General features: G+C 39.1%; 1 protein-coding gene across 2 annotated transcripts; it reads right to left on the bottom strand.

The window, feature by feature from the left end:
• Window positions 1–3,180: 3,180 nt before the first annotated feature.
• LOC106870086 (uncharacterized) lies at window positions 3,181–19,025 on the bottom strand. 2 transcript variants are annotated; one of them, XM_014916062.3, is made up of 2 exons: window positions 18,502–19,025; window positions 3,181–10,794 (listed from the first exon to the last, which is right to left on the bottom strand). In XM_014916062.3, exon 2 carries the CDS (start codon window positions 10,188–10,190, stop codon window positions 8,190–8,192), a length of 2,001 nt encoding a protein of 666 aa, XP_014771548.1. In that variant the 5' UTR covers window positions 10,191–10,794; window positions 18,502–19,025; the 3' UTR covers window positions 3,181–8,189. The 2 variants fall into 2 exon arrangements, with proteins under 2 accessions (XP_014771548.1, XP_089219317.1); XM_089363191.1 differs by lacking the exon at window positions 18,502–19,025 and adding an exon at window positions 18,083–18,437.
• Window positions 19,026–19,290: the final 265 nt, after the last annotated feature.

Genomic DNA, 19,290 nt, shown 5'->3' on the forward strand with positions numbered 1-19,290 from the left:
GGGTGGAGAATATAGCCTGTATGACCTCAATATTACTTAATTTGATGTGTCTTTTCAAGCACAGCAAATTAACAGTTGTCTTGGTTACTTGTCTCCTTTCTGAAGATCATTTCTCACCACTTCATCTATCTTCCTGGGGCTACCTCTTCCACAGTCTTCACATGTCCTCTGCAGCCACAGCCCAAGTTTCACTACCATGTAGTATAGCTGTTCACACACAAGCATCATACAATCTGCCTTTGAATCTGAGGGAGAGAGGACCTCTGTTACCATCAAAGGTAATAGCTTCCTGAACTTTGCCCAGCCTAGCAGCCACGCTTTCAGATCAACATCCTCTATTGCTAATTTGGTTGCCTAGATAACAGAAGCTATCTATTCTAAGGCTCTCCTTGGACATTTGAGGAAGTCTATTTCCTGTACGTTCTTAGTGTTTATTGTGTCTGCACATTTGCTTCACACAAAGATTGCTTGCTCTGTTAATCTTCCTGTGGTTTCTATTGCACCATATATGTGTCCATAGCTTGCATCAGTGCTGGATTGACCATTAAGCAATATAAGCACGTGCTTAGGACATCACAGAAATGGTAAATAGTTTATGGCACAAAAGAAATCATTTTAAACTCATTAAAATAAATATTATTGTTAAGTGTGTCTTTCCAAATGTTGACATTGCTTTTCGTATATTTTGAACATTAATGGTCACAAGTTGTTCAGCTGAGCATTTATTTTCTCAGTTGAAGTATATTAAAAATCCCTGATGGGATCAACTACTCAACAAGGCAGGCTGGATGCCTTATCTCTACTAAGTACAGAACCAGATGTGATACACAAAATTAATTTTGAGGATCTGATCAAATAAATAAAGTAAAAGTTTACAAAAATCTACACTATTTTATGGTTTATTGTTGTTGATATTTTGAATTACATACAGGGTGCGTAAGGTATTTGAGGACATACCTTTTTTCGTGTCATTGCTGCATTTTTTGCTAACTCTGTATAATCTTTATTTCAGAAAATAATAATGGCAGACCCTCAGCTTACTCAAGAAATGAAGAGGTATGCTGTTATTGTGGTTATAAAAGCTAAGCATAGCAATTTAGAAATATCTTGATTCTTAAAAGTTGCCAGATCTTTCGTCTACAAAATTTGTAAGGAGCTAGAGAGTAACGATGGAGATGTATCACCAGTATCAAAGCATAAAAAGCATTCTAAAAGCTATGAAATCATTAGAACACCTGAATTTATCCAGCAAATTCAGCAGACCATTGATTACAATCCCAGAAAGTCCATGTGTCAGAAGGAACAGCCAGAAATGTTGTCCACAAAGACATCAGATCTAAGTCTTATATGATGAGGAAAAGAAAATCACTACATCAGATCTAGAAGGCTCTTAGATAAACTGAAAAATGCAGCAGAAGAAGATTTGATTTGGTTTTTCTCAAACGAGAAAAACTTCAACCAAGATCAAAAAGAAATGGCAGATTGTTATATGCAGATACGTCTGAAGTCCCAAGTGGTTATGCATATAAAATTTCCTGCAACTGTAATGTGATGCCTCCTTCCTTTTTTCCACAAGGCCTTAGGGTTAATTCTGCCATATTATTATCTTTCATTATACATTTGTTTTCTTATGAACATAAATCTGTCCTCAAATATCTTACCCATCCTGTATATATGGGGGCATCTTTTAAGCACCTAGGACCTCTATGGGTCTTAATCTGGCCCTGGTTTGCACTGAATACACCATATAGAATTTCTACATGCCAAAGCCGACAAAAGAGTTTACCATCTATCAAACCATCCATCCCATGCCAGCATGGAAGACAACAGAGGATAAATGTTGCTGCTGCTGACAATTGATGATTGATAATAGATCTCTGGAGTTAAACAATATTGCCGGGATCACGATTTTAGCTGATGATAAAACATCCAAGGGAAGCAACTCCTACTCAAAGTAGCTTCCTTTTCCCAGTACGGTGTGTGATTACCTTTTCCTTGTGGCTGAATGTGCAGCGATATACAGCTACCTTGCATGTGTAGCATACAGCTGTATTTTTCATCAAAATATTGGTCGCAGGCTGTGGCAATGGAGAGCTGAAAACACTTTGGAGGCTATGTTATCTGACTTTAGTGACTGATCAAAAGTGTAAGCTTAGAGACATGTTAGAAAAACAAAATTGGTCGCGACTGGAATGAATAGATTTACAAGTCTATTTGGTAGCTACCACCTCAGCAGGGGTAGCCAGGACACCTGTGAATGGCCTACATTTTAGTAGAGGCACGATGGAAACCGGTCCATAATCTGCACTTCAGATGGGCTTCACCTCATCAGAAGTAACAGGGATAGGCGTTGGTTGCTTACAACTCAGCTGAGATGAGTCAGTTGTCTATGCTTCTGAAGGGTTAACTGGGACACCTCTTGGTAACCTACACCCTAGCGAGGAGGCGGGAGAGTAGCTAAGACACCTATCAGCAACCTACATCTAAGAAAAGGCTTCTGGGTCAACTATGGATATCCCAAAACCCAGCAGAGATGGCTGTAATACCTGTGGGAAGCTGGGACAGCTGTGAATAACAATCACATCAGCAGAAGTAACCTTTGGGTTGGTGGGACACCTGTTAATAACCCATAACTGAGTAAGGTACCTAGTACCCCTATGGGTAGGCTAAACCTCGAGAGATATAGTGGATACAACAGTGGTTGGCCATTACCTTCCTGGCTGATCAAATGAAGTACCAGTCAAATTATGGGGTTGATGTCATTTACTAAAGTGGAATTTGAACTCAAAACGTAAAGACAGAAATTACCTCTAAGCATTTCACCCAACATGCTAATGATTCTATGAGCTTGCTGCCTGTGATTGGAATAAAACCTATAATTGCAATGAACAGGTGAGAATCTGAATTGGCAACAAATAATCTAAGAAGATATGTGAGAGTAAAAGATAAATAGAAGTTATTGAGGGGAAAGGAACTTATCTGAGGTTTGGGGATAAAAAAAATTCATTGTGGGAGGTAAGAGACAGTCGTGTTGTAGTAATCCAAGTTTGTCTTTATTAATTTGGTGTTTGGAGTTTTTTTTCATGAAATCATAACGAGTTTCAAATTAAAGGATCTGTATCACAGCCGGGATTATTAGTCAGGTGATTGAAAAGGTATTAAATAAAACATGAAGACATCTTAAAGACAAAAGAATGGTTAGCTTTTATTGCTAGATACCCCATTAATAAATGGGGGATGTTACAGAGTCAGGGAATTGCTCCATCTTACAATATTCAGATTGAAATTTTGGCTTTATTTGTGGATTACATAAACAGCATACATCCTTGGCACAAGCAACTAATTTAGACACATTTTCTTTACAAGACTAATTAGAATAAATGAGAAGATGGTGGAGTTGGAAACGGGGTTTGGTTCGACCAAATCTTGGAGGATTTCCATTAAAGCACTTTTTGTTACTAAATTTTGAAAATCCTTTCAATACGAATGGGGTTTTCATACCCTTTTAAAAACACATCTGACAGCAATCTGATTCAGTAAGTTCATGTTTGATAGAAAAATTCGCTGGAGCCCTCCACTGCCCACAGATGTTTTATTTTGCACCTATCATTGTCTTGCTTGTTCCAATTTGAAGAACATTCTGCTTTTGAAGTTATTTTAATTTGTACAGGCCTCGAGCTGGAAACTAGTTTGACTACCATAGTACTCCACATTAGCAAGTTCTACTCTTGCAACTGTTAGTCATTGTTTTTCAGTTATCCAGGGTCAATAAGGTATGTACTAGATAAATATTGACGAGTTAATCACCTGGAATCTAGGACAAAAGATGATTATAGCTCAATGGATCTCAAATGTGTACACACACACATTAACAGTTGAGTGCTGATAGCATGCTACCACACTTACAGCACTTGACTATTCAAAGAAATTCTTCACCCACCAATGAAGTGCTCACTTTCTTGTTTGTGACTTATGTATGTTGATATAAATATACATAATTGAATGGCAATGGGACAAGAATTATGTAGCTACCTATCAATATTGCTCTACCTCTGCAAAATCATTAAATATAATTATGTTTGATGATACACTACTTATTGATAAGTGGTTCTATGTATAGTTAATTACGAAACCAGTGGAACATTGATTAAAAGATTACTCGAGCCATTTCAGTAGGGTGACATTATTTAATTTTTATTAGAAAAAGGTAGGCAGTGGCTTCAAAATTTCAGGTTAATTGCCTCCAACAGTCTCATGAAGACAACTAAGAGGGAACTTTGAAGTCACTGTCAACATTTTTCTTGCAAAACTAAAATAAACACACCTGAGATTATTCTTGAAAGAGAGAGAAAATATAATGAAAGTGCTAGTTAGGTTCTCACTGTCATCTTTGGAACACTAGTTGCATGTGTTGCAGTTTTCACTCTTGCCTGTGTGGCTGAACACCACTACACAGCAGCAGAGAAAGAAATGATAGATCACAGAACAATAGGGACAATGGTCACTCAAAAACACATTTCCCAAAAGTATATAAATGCACACACACACCCTTGTATTGGTTCCTGTCATTGGACTGTAGCCATATTAAGGTAATGGCTTTCATAGGTTTTAATCAATAATATTGACCCTGATACTTATTACACTTGAATAATTACGATTGATTATTGTTTGAAAAAGCTAAATCAAGGTTTTGACATGAAGGGACATAACTCAAAACACCACAAACCATATTTGTTCATTATTGTCTGCTTCCATGTTAGCATGGGTCAGACAAGTAAATAATTAAGGTATTGTTTTACAGCCAGATGATGCCCCACTTTTTTTGTTTGAGGGATTTTGTATTCTACACACCTTCAAAGGCAGGAAGCAAGCAAAGTTCAAACAATTTTCAACTAAGTGAGCACATGTGTGGGCTTCTTTCTAGTTTCTGACTACCAAATCAACTGAGAAGACTTTAGCCTGTCCACACTGGCACAAATGTGTGTCTTGACTGAATGAAATCCAGGACATTGAGCTGAGGGAAGCCATTGATACAATATATACCATCCAACAGCTGTTACCATGACAACAACATTAGAGCTAAGAAAATTATCAAAGCCAGCTCGGTAGGCAATGTTGTTTAGCCTTAAGTCAACTCTCAGCAGAAGTGCTCCAGCTATGGCCAACCTGACTAAATATATATATATATATCTAACACATGGTAGACCCAATCCATTATTTGGCAATAAGAAGGTATTCCGAACTACACTGTCAAGCATTCCTTTTTTTCATTTCTATTGACAGGATGTAATTTGGTTGCTATTTCTCATGGGCTAGGCAACCATCAAAAGGATCCCACTTTGTTCCCAGAGATGATATTGTAAACATTGCTTGCATGTCTGTTTAGATTGTGTGTGTAAAGCTACAAATAACAAAATATTAGGTAAAAAAAAAAAAAACCTTTTGGAGAGAAAAAGTGAAAGGCTGCCCTTTTGGCAGCCTCCAAACGTTTCTATCCAATGAGTTTTCTAAACCCAATATTTATGTGCTGTTATTTGTAGCTTCATTTATTTTGAGTTCCACCATCAAAGGCAAATATTATATATATATATTCTAATAAGAACTTATTTCGACCCTGAAGAACTAACCCATTCAAGCATAGCAAACAGATCAACCCACCCCATCACTGGGTCCATTGCTATCAGCACTTTAACCTGCCCTCCCCTCACTCTCCTCCTAAAATTTCTCTTCCCCTTCCCCAAGTGTTGCTTCCTTTGGTATTCCCCCACCCACCTACATTCTCTTACAATGTTCTCTCTTGTCTATAAGCTACAAGGCAACCAGGGCTGGTGTCATGAAAAAATGTATTCAGGACACTATAAAATGGTTCATTCTAGGAAGGGTCTCCAACCCTAGAAACCTTGTCAAAGCAAACATAGGAGCAACAAGTGGTCCTTGGATACGTTAGAACTTGTTAAACTGTCCAATCCATGCCAGCATGAAAAGTGGACGTGAAATGATCTTATATATATATATATAAAGGTAGGCATGTATGTAATGATAATGCATCTTATCAAGTTTGTTCATGTTTTACATCTGTGAGTTATACATGAACACAGTTATAGGTAATCATTTTTATATATATTATATATATACACACACAGACGTATGTATGTATACACATGCATGTGTGAGCTACAGATAAAAAAGTTATGGAGTAAACACACGTCTAAAGCCCTGTTCTTTCTACTATTTGCATGTAAAAGTTGCTTGTATGTCTGTCTAGATTGAGTGTCATACAAAAAGTTAGCCATTTGTAGTTCTGTGCACTAACACAGATTTATATTTAAAAAAAAAAACAACTTACAACTGAACTGAAACAATAAAGTGTGAGGTGGGTGGGGATGCTGTAACACCTGACCAAAGTAACTGATAGGATGGAATAAATGTAATGAAATAACATGGTGGTGACAGTTTCAGTTTTGTATTTTTTGCCATTTGGGGGAATCAGAGAAACTGCTGCTGCTTCCCTTTTCAAGAAGAGGCTCCAGCAAAAGAGTAGGCTCCAGGAAGAAACTTCTCCTCAAAACAGAAACCAAATTACACTTTCCCTCTCAATGCTTCCAAGTACAAGCTGATATCAGCAACAGACAAAATGGTTATTAGTGGTTCTGAGATGGTAATTCTATGGGAGAGGAGAGTGGGGGGAAATGATAAAACCTGGAGTATAAAGTCGCTTACTTTGATGCGGTGCTTTCATCTGTTCCAGCTTGCTACATCCCTGGGGAAACCCAATCAGACAGGCCGGATACAGTAGAACAGACCATAAGAGTGCCAATTGGATGCAATTTCATTTTTAAAATGTATAAATTTTTTAAGGAAGCAATGAGACACCATAAAAGTGAAAAAAAAAATCCCAAATAATAGAAAAAAACAAGTCAAACTCCTATTGTTTTAGTTTGTCAATAAGGAGCTGTTTCCTATATAACATATATATATATAGATAGATAGATGTATGTATGTATATACATTGTATGAATGTATGTATGAGAGGAGTTACATTTTGATAGAATACATAAATATACTGCACTGCTATACAAATGATCTGGTAGCAGTTATAATGCGATGGTTGATGTTACAGGTTGACTGTTTGAATTGTAAGATTGACATTAAGACAAGAGAATCTGCTGCACAACATTTTAAGTTGACTCACAAAAAATACCGTCCCCACACTTCTATATTTCAGTTTGTGTTGATACAGCTCAATGATTTCAATCAAAAATGATTATTTGTTTGCATATTACAGGGCTGACAGCCAATACTTTTTGTTGTTTTAAATTAAAAGGTTCAAATTTCCTCCACTTTATCGCCTCCATGTTTGCATATTTTACAAGTGTTGTTTTTCATTTCTTCTCAACAAAATCAACTCCTGATACAACTGGGTAATTTCATTCACCACATCAAATTAGGTAACATATCCATACACAAAGTGTAAAATAAAAACTGCTTTACAAAACAGCAAAAACGTCCACTGCTGACATCTGGCTGTCGATCAATTCACATTTTCACCGGCATCTTGAAATAAAACTGTAAGATAGCCATCACATTACAACTAGGATTGAAAAATATATTTAATAATTGGCTGCACTAATTCACGTTTCTAGGTGATGCTTACTTCCATAACTTGAATTTTTAACCAAATTTCAATGATGTTATGTAGCTGCGACCGACTGGTTTGGCAACTTGCAGCAGACAGCACAACCCTGTTGAGAGTGTTACAGTTGTCATGTTGATCTATTGAGGTTGTATTGAATTATTGAAAATGTATTGATCAGTTCGGTTGAAATAAGGAAACTTTCCACCAAATATAGACACTTGAAAATATTTAGTGAGAAAGGAGGGGAAATGGTTGACTGTGGGAACATTTGTGTGTGTGAGAGAGAGAGAGAGAGAGAGATGAAGAAGGCCTTGTGATACAACCTAGAAATTGTAGTGAAATGACTGTTTGAAAAATCAGGTGAACCTGTCATCAAACCTGCAGCTGACATGAGATACTGTTGTGATTTAAAAGAAAATGTAAGAGTTTTAGAAGACAACTGTTTGAGTAGATCTGTCGTAGACTGAGGTGGAAAGGGAATTTCATAAACTACAGGTGTGAATGAATGTCCGTTCTCATGTGATTTTTGTGGGTTGAAAGTAAAGCTGAATATCTAGGTCAACTCTTTTTGTCGTACAGATGGGATAGGATTAGGGGGTTTAGGCCACGTAGGGCTCCATCCTGAAGACACTGGGAAACCCCTGGGCCAACTGTAACTATTGTCCCAGTGGGATGACATTTGATGGATGTAAGAGGATGACATCTGCATTGGTGTGTTGGAGGTTAAGTGGGATTGAGTCTGCTGATGGGACCCGCTGGATCGCGGAGAAAGGGATGATGATGGATGGCTATTGGGGTCCCTGTGGTGCTTGTCTGCATTATTAGAAGAGGCAGATTGATTTGTAGAGTTGGTGTTGCTGCTGCTGCCTCGATTATGAGATGAATGGGAGTTAGACTTGGAGTTGAGGCTTGAGGCAGGTGGAGTATCAGAGTCATGTTGAGTCAAGGATGTGGTAGAGTATGTCTTATCTCCTGTTGTGTTGCTGCCGCCGCCACCACCACCACCGCCACCGCCGCCACCTGCCCCAGCACCAGGTGAAACAGAAGACCCAGATGGTGGCTGAATGGTACTGGAGGAAGTACCATCATAGCTGTAGAGCTTTTCATTATTATTACTATTGCCAACAGAAGAGACATGAGATCGTTCATGGCTCTTCAAATCTGCTTGGTGAGAGAAAGACTTCCTACAAATGGTGCAGTGGAATATGTTCGATGATGACCCTGTTGTGCGGGACACCATTCCGGGAGTGTTCTCTGACATTGAGACTGGTGGAACCACTACTTCTCCAACGTGGGTCTTCTCATGATTCAGCAATGTAGTTTGGTGTGTGAACGATTTCTGACATATCGAACACGTGAATGGCTTCTCGCCCGTGTGTGTTCGTTCGTGATTCTTCAGTGTGGTTTGATGTGCAAATGTCTTCAAGCAGGTTGTACAATGATAAGGTTTCTCCCCTGTGTGAACACGTTCGTGATTCAACAGAGATGTTTGATGGGCAAATGATTTCATGCAAATCGAACATTTGTAAGCCTTTTCAGTTGAATGGCATTGCTCATGGTTTTTCAAGGTGGTTTGATGGGTGAAACTTTTCTCACACTGGGTACATTTGTACAAACGTTCCCCCGTGTGGATGCGTTCATGAATTGTCAGTGTTGTCTGATGGGAAAAAATTTTGTCACAAACTGAACACTTATAAGGTTTTTCTCCAGTGTGTACCCGCTGATGGTTGATAAGAGTGGTTTGGTGAGCGAACGTCTTCAGACATGTTGGGCAATGATAGGTTTTCTCCCCGGTGTGAATACGTTGATGGTTGATCAGCGTGGTCTGGTGAGCGAACGCTTTCATACATATCGAACACTTGAACGGTTTCTCTCCAGTATGTGTTCTCGCATGGTTTATAAGCGTAGTCTGATGAGCAAAATTTTTATTGCAGATCGAACACCGATATGGTTTTTCACCTGTATGAATACGCTGGTGGTTGACCAGTGTAGTCTGGTGAGCAAACGTCTTGCTGCAGATTGAACAGTTGTATGGTTTCGCACCAGTATGAACTCGTTCATGGTTTTGTAGAATGGTCTGATGGCTGAAAGACCTTTCACACATAGAACACTTGAAAGGTTTCTCCCCAGTGTGAACGCGTTCATGTATCCGCAAGTAATCTCGCTGGCTGAATGCCTTTGTACAATATTCACAACTGAAGTGGGTCTGACTCAAACCTGCAGCCGATGCACGTTCGTGGTTCGTTAAATTAGCCATTCTTGAAAACCCCTTCCGACAAATATCACATCGATATGGTTTCTTATGGGCCAAACTATGCTGAATGGACATCTGTCTGTGATGATGATGCTGGTAGGAATTGTTCATGAAACTTATACTGTTGGTAATTCCTGTATTGGTTGATGATGTAATCCCTGTATTGGATGATGGCGTACTGGTAGGTGGGGTCTCTGTCTCGGGCTCCGAAGTTGGAGGGTAACTTTTACCCCCATTGAAATCAAAGGTTCCAAAAAACTGTTTCCCCATTGGGGTGTATACAGACTGTACGGAATACATGTTTAAGGTTTAGAAGAGTTATGTAGCAGCAGGTTTGGTTGAGGAGAGCAGAATTTTAGTGTTAGAACAAGAAGAACTGAAGAAAGCACCCTGCCAAGTCTAGCATCTGTTATCAACTGGTTCCACCCACTGAAAGTACTTTGATCGAAGGATTGCTTTGCTCCAGCATGGCTGTGGCTGCAGAGACTAAAAATAAACTAAAGAACCAAACAGATGGATTTTACGATGTCAACACACACATTTTCAAACACATGTACACACACAGACACACACACACACACATACATATATTCCTTAATTACAGGTACATAGTTGACAGGTAATTAATTATCAAAAGATTTCATCAACTCTTTGACATTTTGATTTCAGGAGATTCTCTGTCAATTGACACTGTGTTTGGTGGTGGTGGTGGTGGTGGTGGTGGTGGGATTGAAGGGGTATCTCTGGGATGTCAACACTGTCACATTGGTAGAAGAGTTTATTCAAAGATCCCCTATCGACATACAGAGCAACTTCTGCAGGGGTTTGTTAGATGCTCGGTTTAATCCTGTGAATTACATCTGGGAACCATCTGACAGGAATCTGTTAGCAACAGAGAGGAAACCTGGAAGAAGAAAAAACCCCAGAAAATGAATGAATTATTAGAAATTAATGCAGATAATTTAATGAAGACATTTTTCATTGTTAAAGTAACAAAACAAAAAAAAGAAAAATTAAAAGAGGCTAATCTTAAATATTTGTTAAGACCTGATTCTTATAGTCCAAAGTGGATTAAAGAATGGTCAACTATTTGATGGAAGTGTAATGTTTGACAGACATGGGACTGCATGGAAAGTTTCCTTGCCTCTAAAAGGCTTAACTGCATCATTGTTCCTTTTTAACTGAAATTTTCATAATTATCATTAACCCTTTAGCATTTAGTCCAGCCAGATCCAGTCCAAATAGTCTACCAGTTTTATATTCAAATTGGATAAATCTGATTAAGTATTTTTTGCCGAGAGTGTGAACAATTAATCATTTTGCCTGGCATGCTCATGATTCCAATAGTTCACTGCCATAAATAATAATAATAATAATAAATGCCCTGATGCAGTGCCAGGCAGTGGCTCTCATGGCTTCTCTTCTTAACTGATTGGAAGTGTTATCATGTACATTGTTTTGTCTTAGTATAAAAGATGGGCTATAGCAAATATTCTGCTTAATATCACAGATTTGCTTGTCAGGTGTTTGACCTTAAACAGTTGAGCATGTCCCTTGGTGACTGACAATATGTGCATCATAGCCATGTGTTGAGAGGAATTCTTTGGGGTTTGAATAATTCACCTCTGGAAACATGGGTGTTTCATTCAATACCCATAAACATATTTTTTAATGTTATACTTTTATTTTTTGGTTGGGATATTGTGCTTCCCTTCCCTTTTATGTGAACTGTCAAATGTAGCCCCAACACTCTGTACTGTCTTAAAACTGAAACCCCTGCCCTGTGGAGTTCAATTGTTGAATGAATGAGAATAACATTAATGTCACTCCATGAAGAATATAGTTTGAACATTGGAGGATTATTGCATTAGATGCTTCTATCTATGGCATAACTGGCACTCCATCAGTTACAATAACAAGAGTTCCAGTTGATCCGATCAACAGAATAGCTTGCTTGTGAAATGAATGTGCAAGTGGCTGAGCGTTCCACAGACACACATGCCCTTGACGTAGTTCTCTGGGAGATTCAGCACAACACAGAATGTGACATGGCTGGCCTTTTGAATTATAGGTACAACTCATTTTTGTCAACTGAGTGAACTGGGGCAACGTGAAATAAAGTGTCTTGCTCAAGGACTCAATGTGTGTCTGGATATCAAACTCACAACCTTACATTTGTAAGCTGAATACCCTAACCATTAAGCTAAATGCCTTTACTAATGGTAGAGACATCACAGACAAACAGCTATAAGTATGTTAACATCATGGCTTGATGCATCCACTAACCACGGAATTAGTCTTAATCCTTTAGCATTTAAACAGGCCATATTTGGTCCCAAATATTCTACCAGTTTTATGTTCAAACCAACTTGATCTGGCCTCTCGCACCTACCCTAACATGTCATTCTAAAAATAAACAATCATGTCATTAAAATCTCAAAACAACAAGATAATTGAAAGCAATGTAAATAAATAAGCATAACATTTGATAGAATAATCTGAATGTTAAAGGGTTCAACTACAGCAAATAAGGTGTTGCTGCTTAGCTCTGACCCTATCCTGTTTCAGCCGAACCATGATTAAATATTCCAAGCATGACCGTCCCATCATCTTTAGGGTTAATATACCTAGCATTATAGCCATACCATCCCCCAGTCAAGTAAGACACTAACGCCTGTAGTATTTGACAAGTTACAACATTCATGGATTTACAGTGGGCCCCTAGTATGTGTCCAGCCAGGAGTACATTATCTGATGCCCTACCATGTTTAGACCGGTAGAATATGATTTGAGGGAGATTCAGTTGATATTTCTAGCAAGAAGAGCGACCTTTTAAAAGCTTCCTTCTTATAAGATGTTTACGAAAGGTCAACATTATTGATGAAACCTGCAAGATATAAGATTTTGGTTTGGAAGAACCTGTAAGGGCCCTGAATATGCCTTCCTCTGCCAACCACCCAGAATACACCAACAAAACATCAGCATCTGATTCAACTTTCTGTCCCACCAAAAGCTCAAGTTTAAGAAAAGAGAAGGGTGTGGTTGGGGGGGGGGGGGGGGTAGACAAAGATTTCCAGAAGAGACTTGAATGATTGGTTGAGAGTTTCTAATCAATAGATAAAATTTAATGATCTTGTGTTTTCATCAGTTTTCCATTTCAGAAAGGAATATATTGTTGTTTATCTCAAGATCAACTCTGATCCAGCCATTCGCTGATCAAAGAGCTTCCAGCTGTGATCATCCTGCATTTCTTCAGATATAGTCTATTTAGGTTGTGGGTTACGATTTTCTTCACTACTTCAGGGAGTGACAGACAACCCTGCCTGACACGAGTTCTAGGCTCAGCCGGCTCCGGCTGACAGTACCCGGCATGGGCCCCTATCGAGGGTTACGGAAAGGAGACAACCTTCAAAGAAATCCAGAGTGGAGCCCCGTAGGCGGTTTAGTGTTCGACTCGACACTCTTCCGGCATCTCCTGCAACCAAGCTGGTGTCAAATGTAGTGCTCTGCACTCCTTTGGACTACGTCAGCAAGGTCAAGAGAGGAATCCTGACGACTGGGCTACCCAGGATTTTCTTACATCTACCCCAGGCCTGCGCAAAACTTGAGAGGACACTTCAGTGCTGCTGTAAAAAGTGGCAGATGCGCAACTCCATTGTGAATAAGATTAAAGAAACAACTGGGCAACATACTACATAAACAATCTTTTGTACCAATCAATCACTCTCGCTCTCTTTAGCTTCAACTAATGACAATCAGCTGTGTAAACTACTTGATGTCGATGCACAGAAGGTAACCAGTTGTTGATTAAAAAGCCACTCAAATCCTCCACCCTTGACATCATTTCTACAGCCATTTTTCAATGCCTTCATGTTTTGTTTTTCCTAATGGCTTAGTTAGAGCAAAGTCCATGACCTATTTCAAGGAGAAAGTCATCATCAGGTGGAGGATGCTCTGAAAGTATTGTTTCTAGAATACGAATAGGATGGAGAAAGTTCAGAGAGTTATTACCTCTGTTGGCAACAAAGGGACTCTTTCTCAGAGTGAAGGGTAGATTGTATGATGCTTGTGTACGAATGGTAGTAAGACATGGGCTCTGAATGCAGAAGACAGGCGTAGACTGGAGAGAAATGAAGGAAGTATGCTCCATTGGATGTGCATGTACAACAAAGTGCAAACGTATTAAAAGACAAGTTACACATAAGAGGAATCAAATGCAGTATGCAAGAGAGACGACTACATTGGTTTGGATATGTGTATGAATGAAGACAGTTGTATAAAGAAGTACCAATCACCGAAAGTGAATGGTACCCGTGGAAGAGGGAGACCCAGGAAGACATGGGATGAAGTGGTAAGAACCGATCTCAGGAATGTTGGGCCTCACAGAGGAAATGACAATGGACTGAGATGTCTGGTGATATGAGGTTCTTGAGAAGACCTACCCACGTCAGCAAAACTGAGTTCTAGAAGTGCTGTGTGTCCCACCCACACGTAATAACAAAACTTTTCACACACCCTACCCCAACAAACCAAACTACATCTCTTCTCTTCCTCACATCTCTTCTTTCATGCATTATGCTTACCTCTCACTCCCCAATCCTGTCCTCATGGCCCTGTTCCCTGTTTCATTGCTATCTCTTCTTTTACTCAACTATCCCATTTATATTCTGATCCCCACCCCTAATGGGTATGCCTGGCACTCTGCTACCATCTCTCTCCTGCTCTCTTGCTATTTCCAACTCTCTCTCTCTTTCTCCTGCCCTTCCCTCAGGCTGGGTAACCATGTATCTCCTCTACAGCAGCACACCTGTTTCTGTCCTCATTCTTGATCACTCTCTCTCTGACAAGGTAATTATGTACTTCCTCTACAGCACGACACCTGTTTCTGTCTCTCTGCCTCACTATAACCTTTCATCAACTGACACAAGATCACCTCCTCCTCCAATGTCCCCTCCCCTTTCAAAGGATCTTTGTCTTGCAAATTATTTGGTAACCTTGCCAGTGCTAATGCCACATAAAAAGCATCCAGCAGTAAAAACCTTGCCAAAACTGACCTCGTTTGTGCTGGTGCCATGTAACAAGCACTCAGTCCATTGTTGTGTAGTTGGTTTTAGGAAGAGCATCCAGCTGTAAAAAACCTGCCAAAACAAACACAGAAGACTGGTGCAGGCTGGTGTCAAACCGTCCAACCCATGCCAGCATCGAAGGCGGATGTTAAACAATGATGATTCATATATTTTTCAATGTTTATTTTTCCATGCTTGCGTGGGTCAGATGAAATTTGTCCAGGCATATCTTCTATGGCTACATGCTCATTCTGTAACCAATCCTCACCAGTTTCTAAGCTAATATTTCCCATGGTCAGACGTGTTTTTCACAGAAGACTTAGAACAAACATCATTGCTTGTAAGATAGTGATATTTGCTTACACCCACCACACAATATCAAGACAAAGGTACCCATGCACACACACACACACACACACACATATGGGATTCTTTCAGTTTCTGTCTACCAAATTCACTCACAAGGTTTTGATTGGCCCAGGGTTATAGTAGAAGACACTTGCCTAAGGTGCCACACATGGGACTGAACCTAAGACCAGTTTAGAAGCAAGCTTCTTGACCACACAGTTACATCTATGTATATATAAAATCGTTTTAATGTCCACTTTTCCATGCTTGCATGGGTCAGACAGAATCGGCTGAGGCAGATTTTCTATGGTTTGATATCCTTTCGGTTACCAATCCTTACCTGTTCCCAAATACAAGATATTTCCCATGGCCAGATAAATGTTTCACAGAAAACTGGAAATGAGCAGCCTTGCTTATATGATGATGATGCTTGCTTACAACCACCATGTAATGTCCAGGCATGGGTGCACACATACACATAATGTGCCTCTACCAAATCCACTCAAGTCTTTTGTTAGTCCATGGCTATAGGAGAAAACACTTGCCCCAGCACCCCTACAGTTCAAAGAGAAGTTGAGTGCTCAAAGAAAGAATAAAGAGACAGTGGGTGAAGTGTAAATTGCTGTTGACATATGCAACAGTTACAGCAAGCCAACTATATTGGATTCATACCCCACCACAGATACAGTCTGTGTCAATTTATGGATCAAACGCCCCAGTCCATCTTGCCGTGACTATCAACTGTGGGGCCTCCATCCTACAGAATATAGTCACAGATAAAACTTACTGCCACAAGCAGGAGGAGCATTGTTTTTTGACAAGTGTTTGGCTCACTTGAAGTGCAGGTTTTGGCTCCTACTGTGATTGTTACATGAAATGTGTGAGTGCCCAGGGTCCTACAATACTCACCACCTTCCAGATACTGAAGCGTGCACAAATAAAGGAAACCTTTTTGGGATAATCAACCTGCAAGAAATATCAGCTAAATTCTATTCTTTCAGATTATACATTACTGTCTTGCAAAATAAATAAATAAATAAAATAAAAAGAACCCATTTAGTTCTGGATGTAGACACAGTGAGGCCCTCAATTATATAAAACTTGAAGGTCTCTTGTCAAAATAACTGACAACAGAAGGTCCCTCAAATATTGAAAACATGTCTTATAATTACTTTGCTGTCCTTGTGGAGGGTGAAGCCACTAAACAGGAGTTTGTCTATGCTTAAATCCACAATGGACAGTGTAGACATAGATGTGCTGAGGACGGGATGATCAAGGCTGGAATGCCTTCGATCATAAATCTGTTTGATAAAGACCGACTTAGGCCTAGACTGGGGTCTGCTCTGCTGTAAGCATTTCATTTGGAGAATATCTTCTTCCTTCTCCTCATGCACCACTCTCGGAGGTTCTGTCTGGAAGGGGCATGGGCATAGCCTCTGCCCACGACTATAAGACAAAAAAAGTGGACGAGCCAATGACGAAGCCTCTACGTGGTCACTCAATCTTTTAGAAATAGCAGCTAATCTCTCTCAAACCACACCCTACAGTCGTATAAGAGTATATATTGTTGTGCTTGGCATGTACTATTGAAGGAAAGGCGATATCTCTGTGATAGGAATGGTCTGTCTGTATCTATCGGAGCGGACCTCAACCACAACCCAAAGCCGTTGATCGCTAAAAGTTCCTGACAAATAAACACCACCTTCGTATATGTGGGTAAAACACAGCTTTTGTTATTTGTAATGAGCTCATTACACACAAGCAACAAACGGTCGCGTGAAAAGCTGTCTAATTAATATAATTAATAAAATCTAGGAAAATCTCAAACAAAAAACAACATCAACTTGCACCGTTGGGGAAAATAATGAAAAATATGAGTGATTAAAAAAATAAAAGAATTATCCTCCAGTGATTCTACAACTGCAACTCCCCCAGAATCTGTTCCATTTAAACCAAATTCAACGAAACGAGTTATTCTTTTCAACTGAATTCTGTAGGAAACATCAAGCGAAAACAAAATGTTTTCTTCCTGTGTAATTGTCCAGTAGAAATGTTTTTAAAGGGCGAACTATACTAATAAGGTTTCCACGCATTCACAGACAGATAGACAGACATATAAGACAGATAGACAGACAAGCAGGCAGACACACATGTACTCATCATGGGAACCTCTTCTCGTCGGTGTATTGTGCAAGTAGGTCTGTTCTCTCCTATAGGCCTTAATTTGCTGTAGTTAATAAACGTCACAGAGGCGACTATAGACACGTAAGGAGTAGAAGGAGTACACTTCAACAGTAGTAGTTCATTTTAAATATCACCAAACTCAGTTATTATTACAAAGAAGCACACATCTCTCAGCCATAATAGAATCGTCAATTATGTGTGTGTGTGTGTATATATATATACATACACATATATATGTATACACATATATATGTATACACATATATGCAGTAATGAAGTATATAGCCAAAGTGCAATAGTAGCGGCCAGACAAACCGATCGCTAGATGTATTAAAACTTAGTAATATGTGAGGGGTAAATACACAGACAAGCATATATACACATACATACACACATATTTATGTCAGTGAATGTGGATGTACGGAAGTGTTCGGATAATAATAGGGCAAGCATAGAGGTTCAGCGGGTATATAGAGGAGGAGGTGTACAGAGGAAGATAAAACAGACCTAGTGGGATATATGAGTGTGAGTCGCAGGGGAAATTGGTGTTAATTGTTTCATACGATTATTTTAAACCATAACCTTCCAACTTACCTGGGTCTGTGATCAAAATTAAAGCTGTGTAATCGGCACTTACTACATAAACAGAGGAAATGAAGGTGTTTGTGGTAGGGTGGTTAGTAATGGAAGAAGAAGGAGGAGAGAGAGAGATACGGAAACAGGCACCTGGTTAGGTCTGTTTGAGGCTCCTATTTACAATCTAAGAAATTGGGCAAGTTTTTCACATCATCCATGCCCAATAAAACTGCAGAATTCAGCAGGAAGACATTAGTCCAACTGGCCAATGATTCAATTAAATAATGGTATACAGTGGTTATAAATTGTGAAGAGTAAGATGCAAAAACATATATATATATAACAAACATATACACACACAAAGCTCTCCTCCCAAGTATTTCTCTCTCTCTCTCTATTCCAGCTGGCCATAGTATTAATCTATAAGAAATACTTACATTCTCTTCAAAGTTTGCTGGGGGGGGTTTTCTCGCCAGTGTTCAGCTTTTAGGTACCGTTCACTTCTTTGTGTTTGTGTTAATATTGTCGTAAAGCTGAGAGTTAGGCGAGCGAAAGCCCTCTTAGACTAAGGACCCCTCTCTTACAGTTTACCATATTATGAAGAAAAAACAACAAAAACCAAGAGAGAGAGAGAGGGAGGGGGTCAGCCAAGGGAAGTAACCGCGATGGAGAGAGAAGGAGACGGTAAGGAAGAAGAAGAAGACTTGACAGGTTTTTCTCATTTCCCTGACGGAAGTTACTACGTCACACGCACCTCCAGTTTTAGACTTCGCTACAATCATTACAAATGGTTTAATTTACCTCTTATCAAAACAAATGACTTTCATCATGTCAACTTCATTCTTTCAGATATTTATTTAATCCCCTCTCCTTTTTTTAAATAATTGTTTTGAATTCCGAAATATAATCATTCTATATAGGGAGTTAAGATGGGGAAAAAAAAAAAAAAAAAGGAAGTAGAATAAAAAAAAAACCAATAAAAACTGCAGTAAAATATGTGGAGGACGGGTTGTGTTTTATATGTTAGTGGCTGCTACTACAATAATTAGTAGTGCCATGTTTTTTATGACGTTCAGAAATACATCTTGCTCGAGATATAATTACTTGTGTCAAGAATTTATCTCATCTCATTCGGAGAAATACACAATAGAACCATATTAAAAATGAATTTATTCATATATATATATATATATATATATATATATATATATTACATATATAATATA

The sequence above is a fragment of the Octopus bimaculoides genome, chromosome 14 (genome assembly GCF_046866305.1).
Source record: "Octopus bimaculoides isolate indiv1 chromosome 14, ASM4686630v1, whole genome shotgun sequence".
Classification (NCBI taxonomy): Eukaryota; Metazoa; Mollusca; class Cephalopoda; order Octopoda; family Octopodidae; genus Octopus; species Octopus bimaculoides.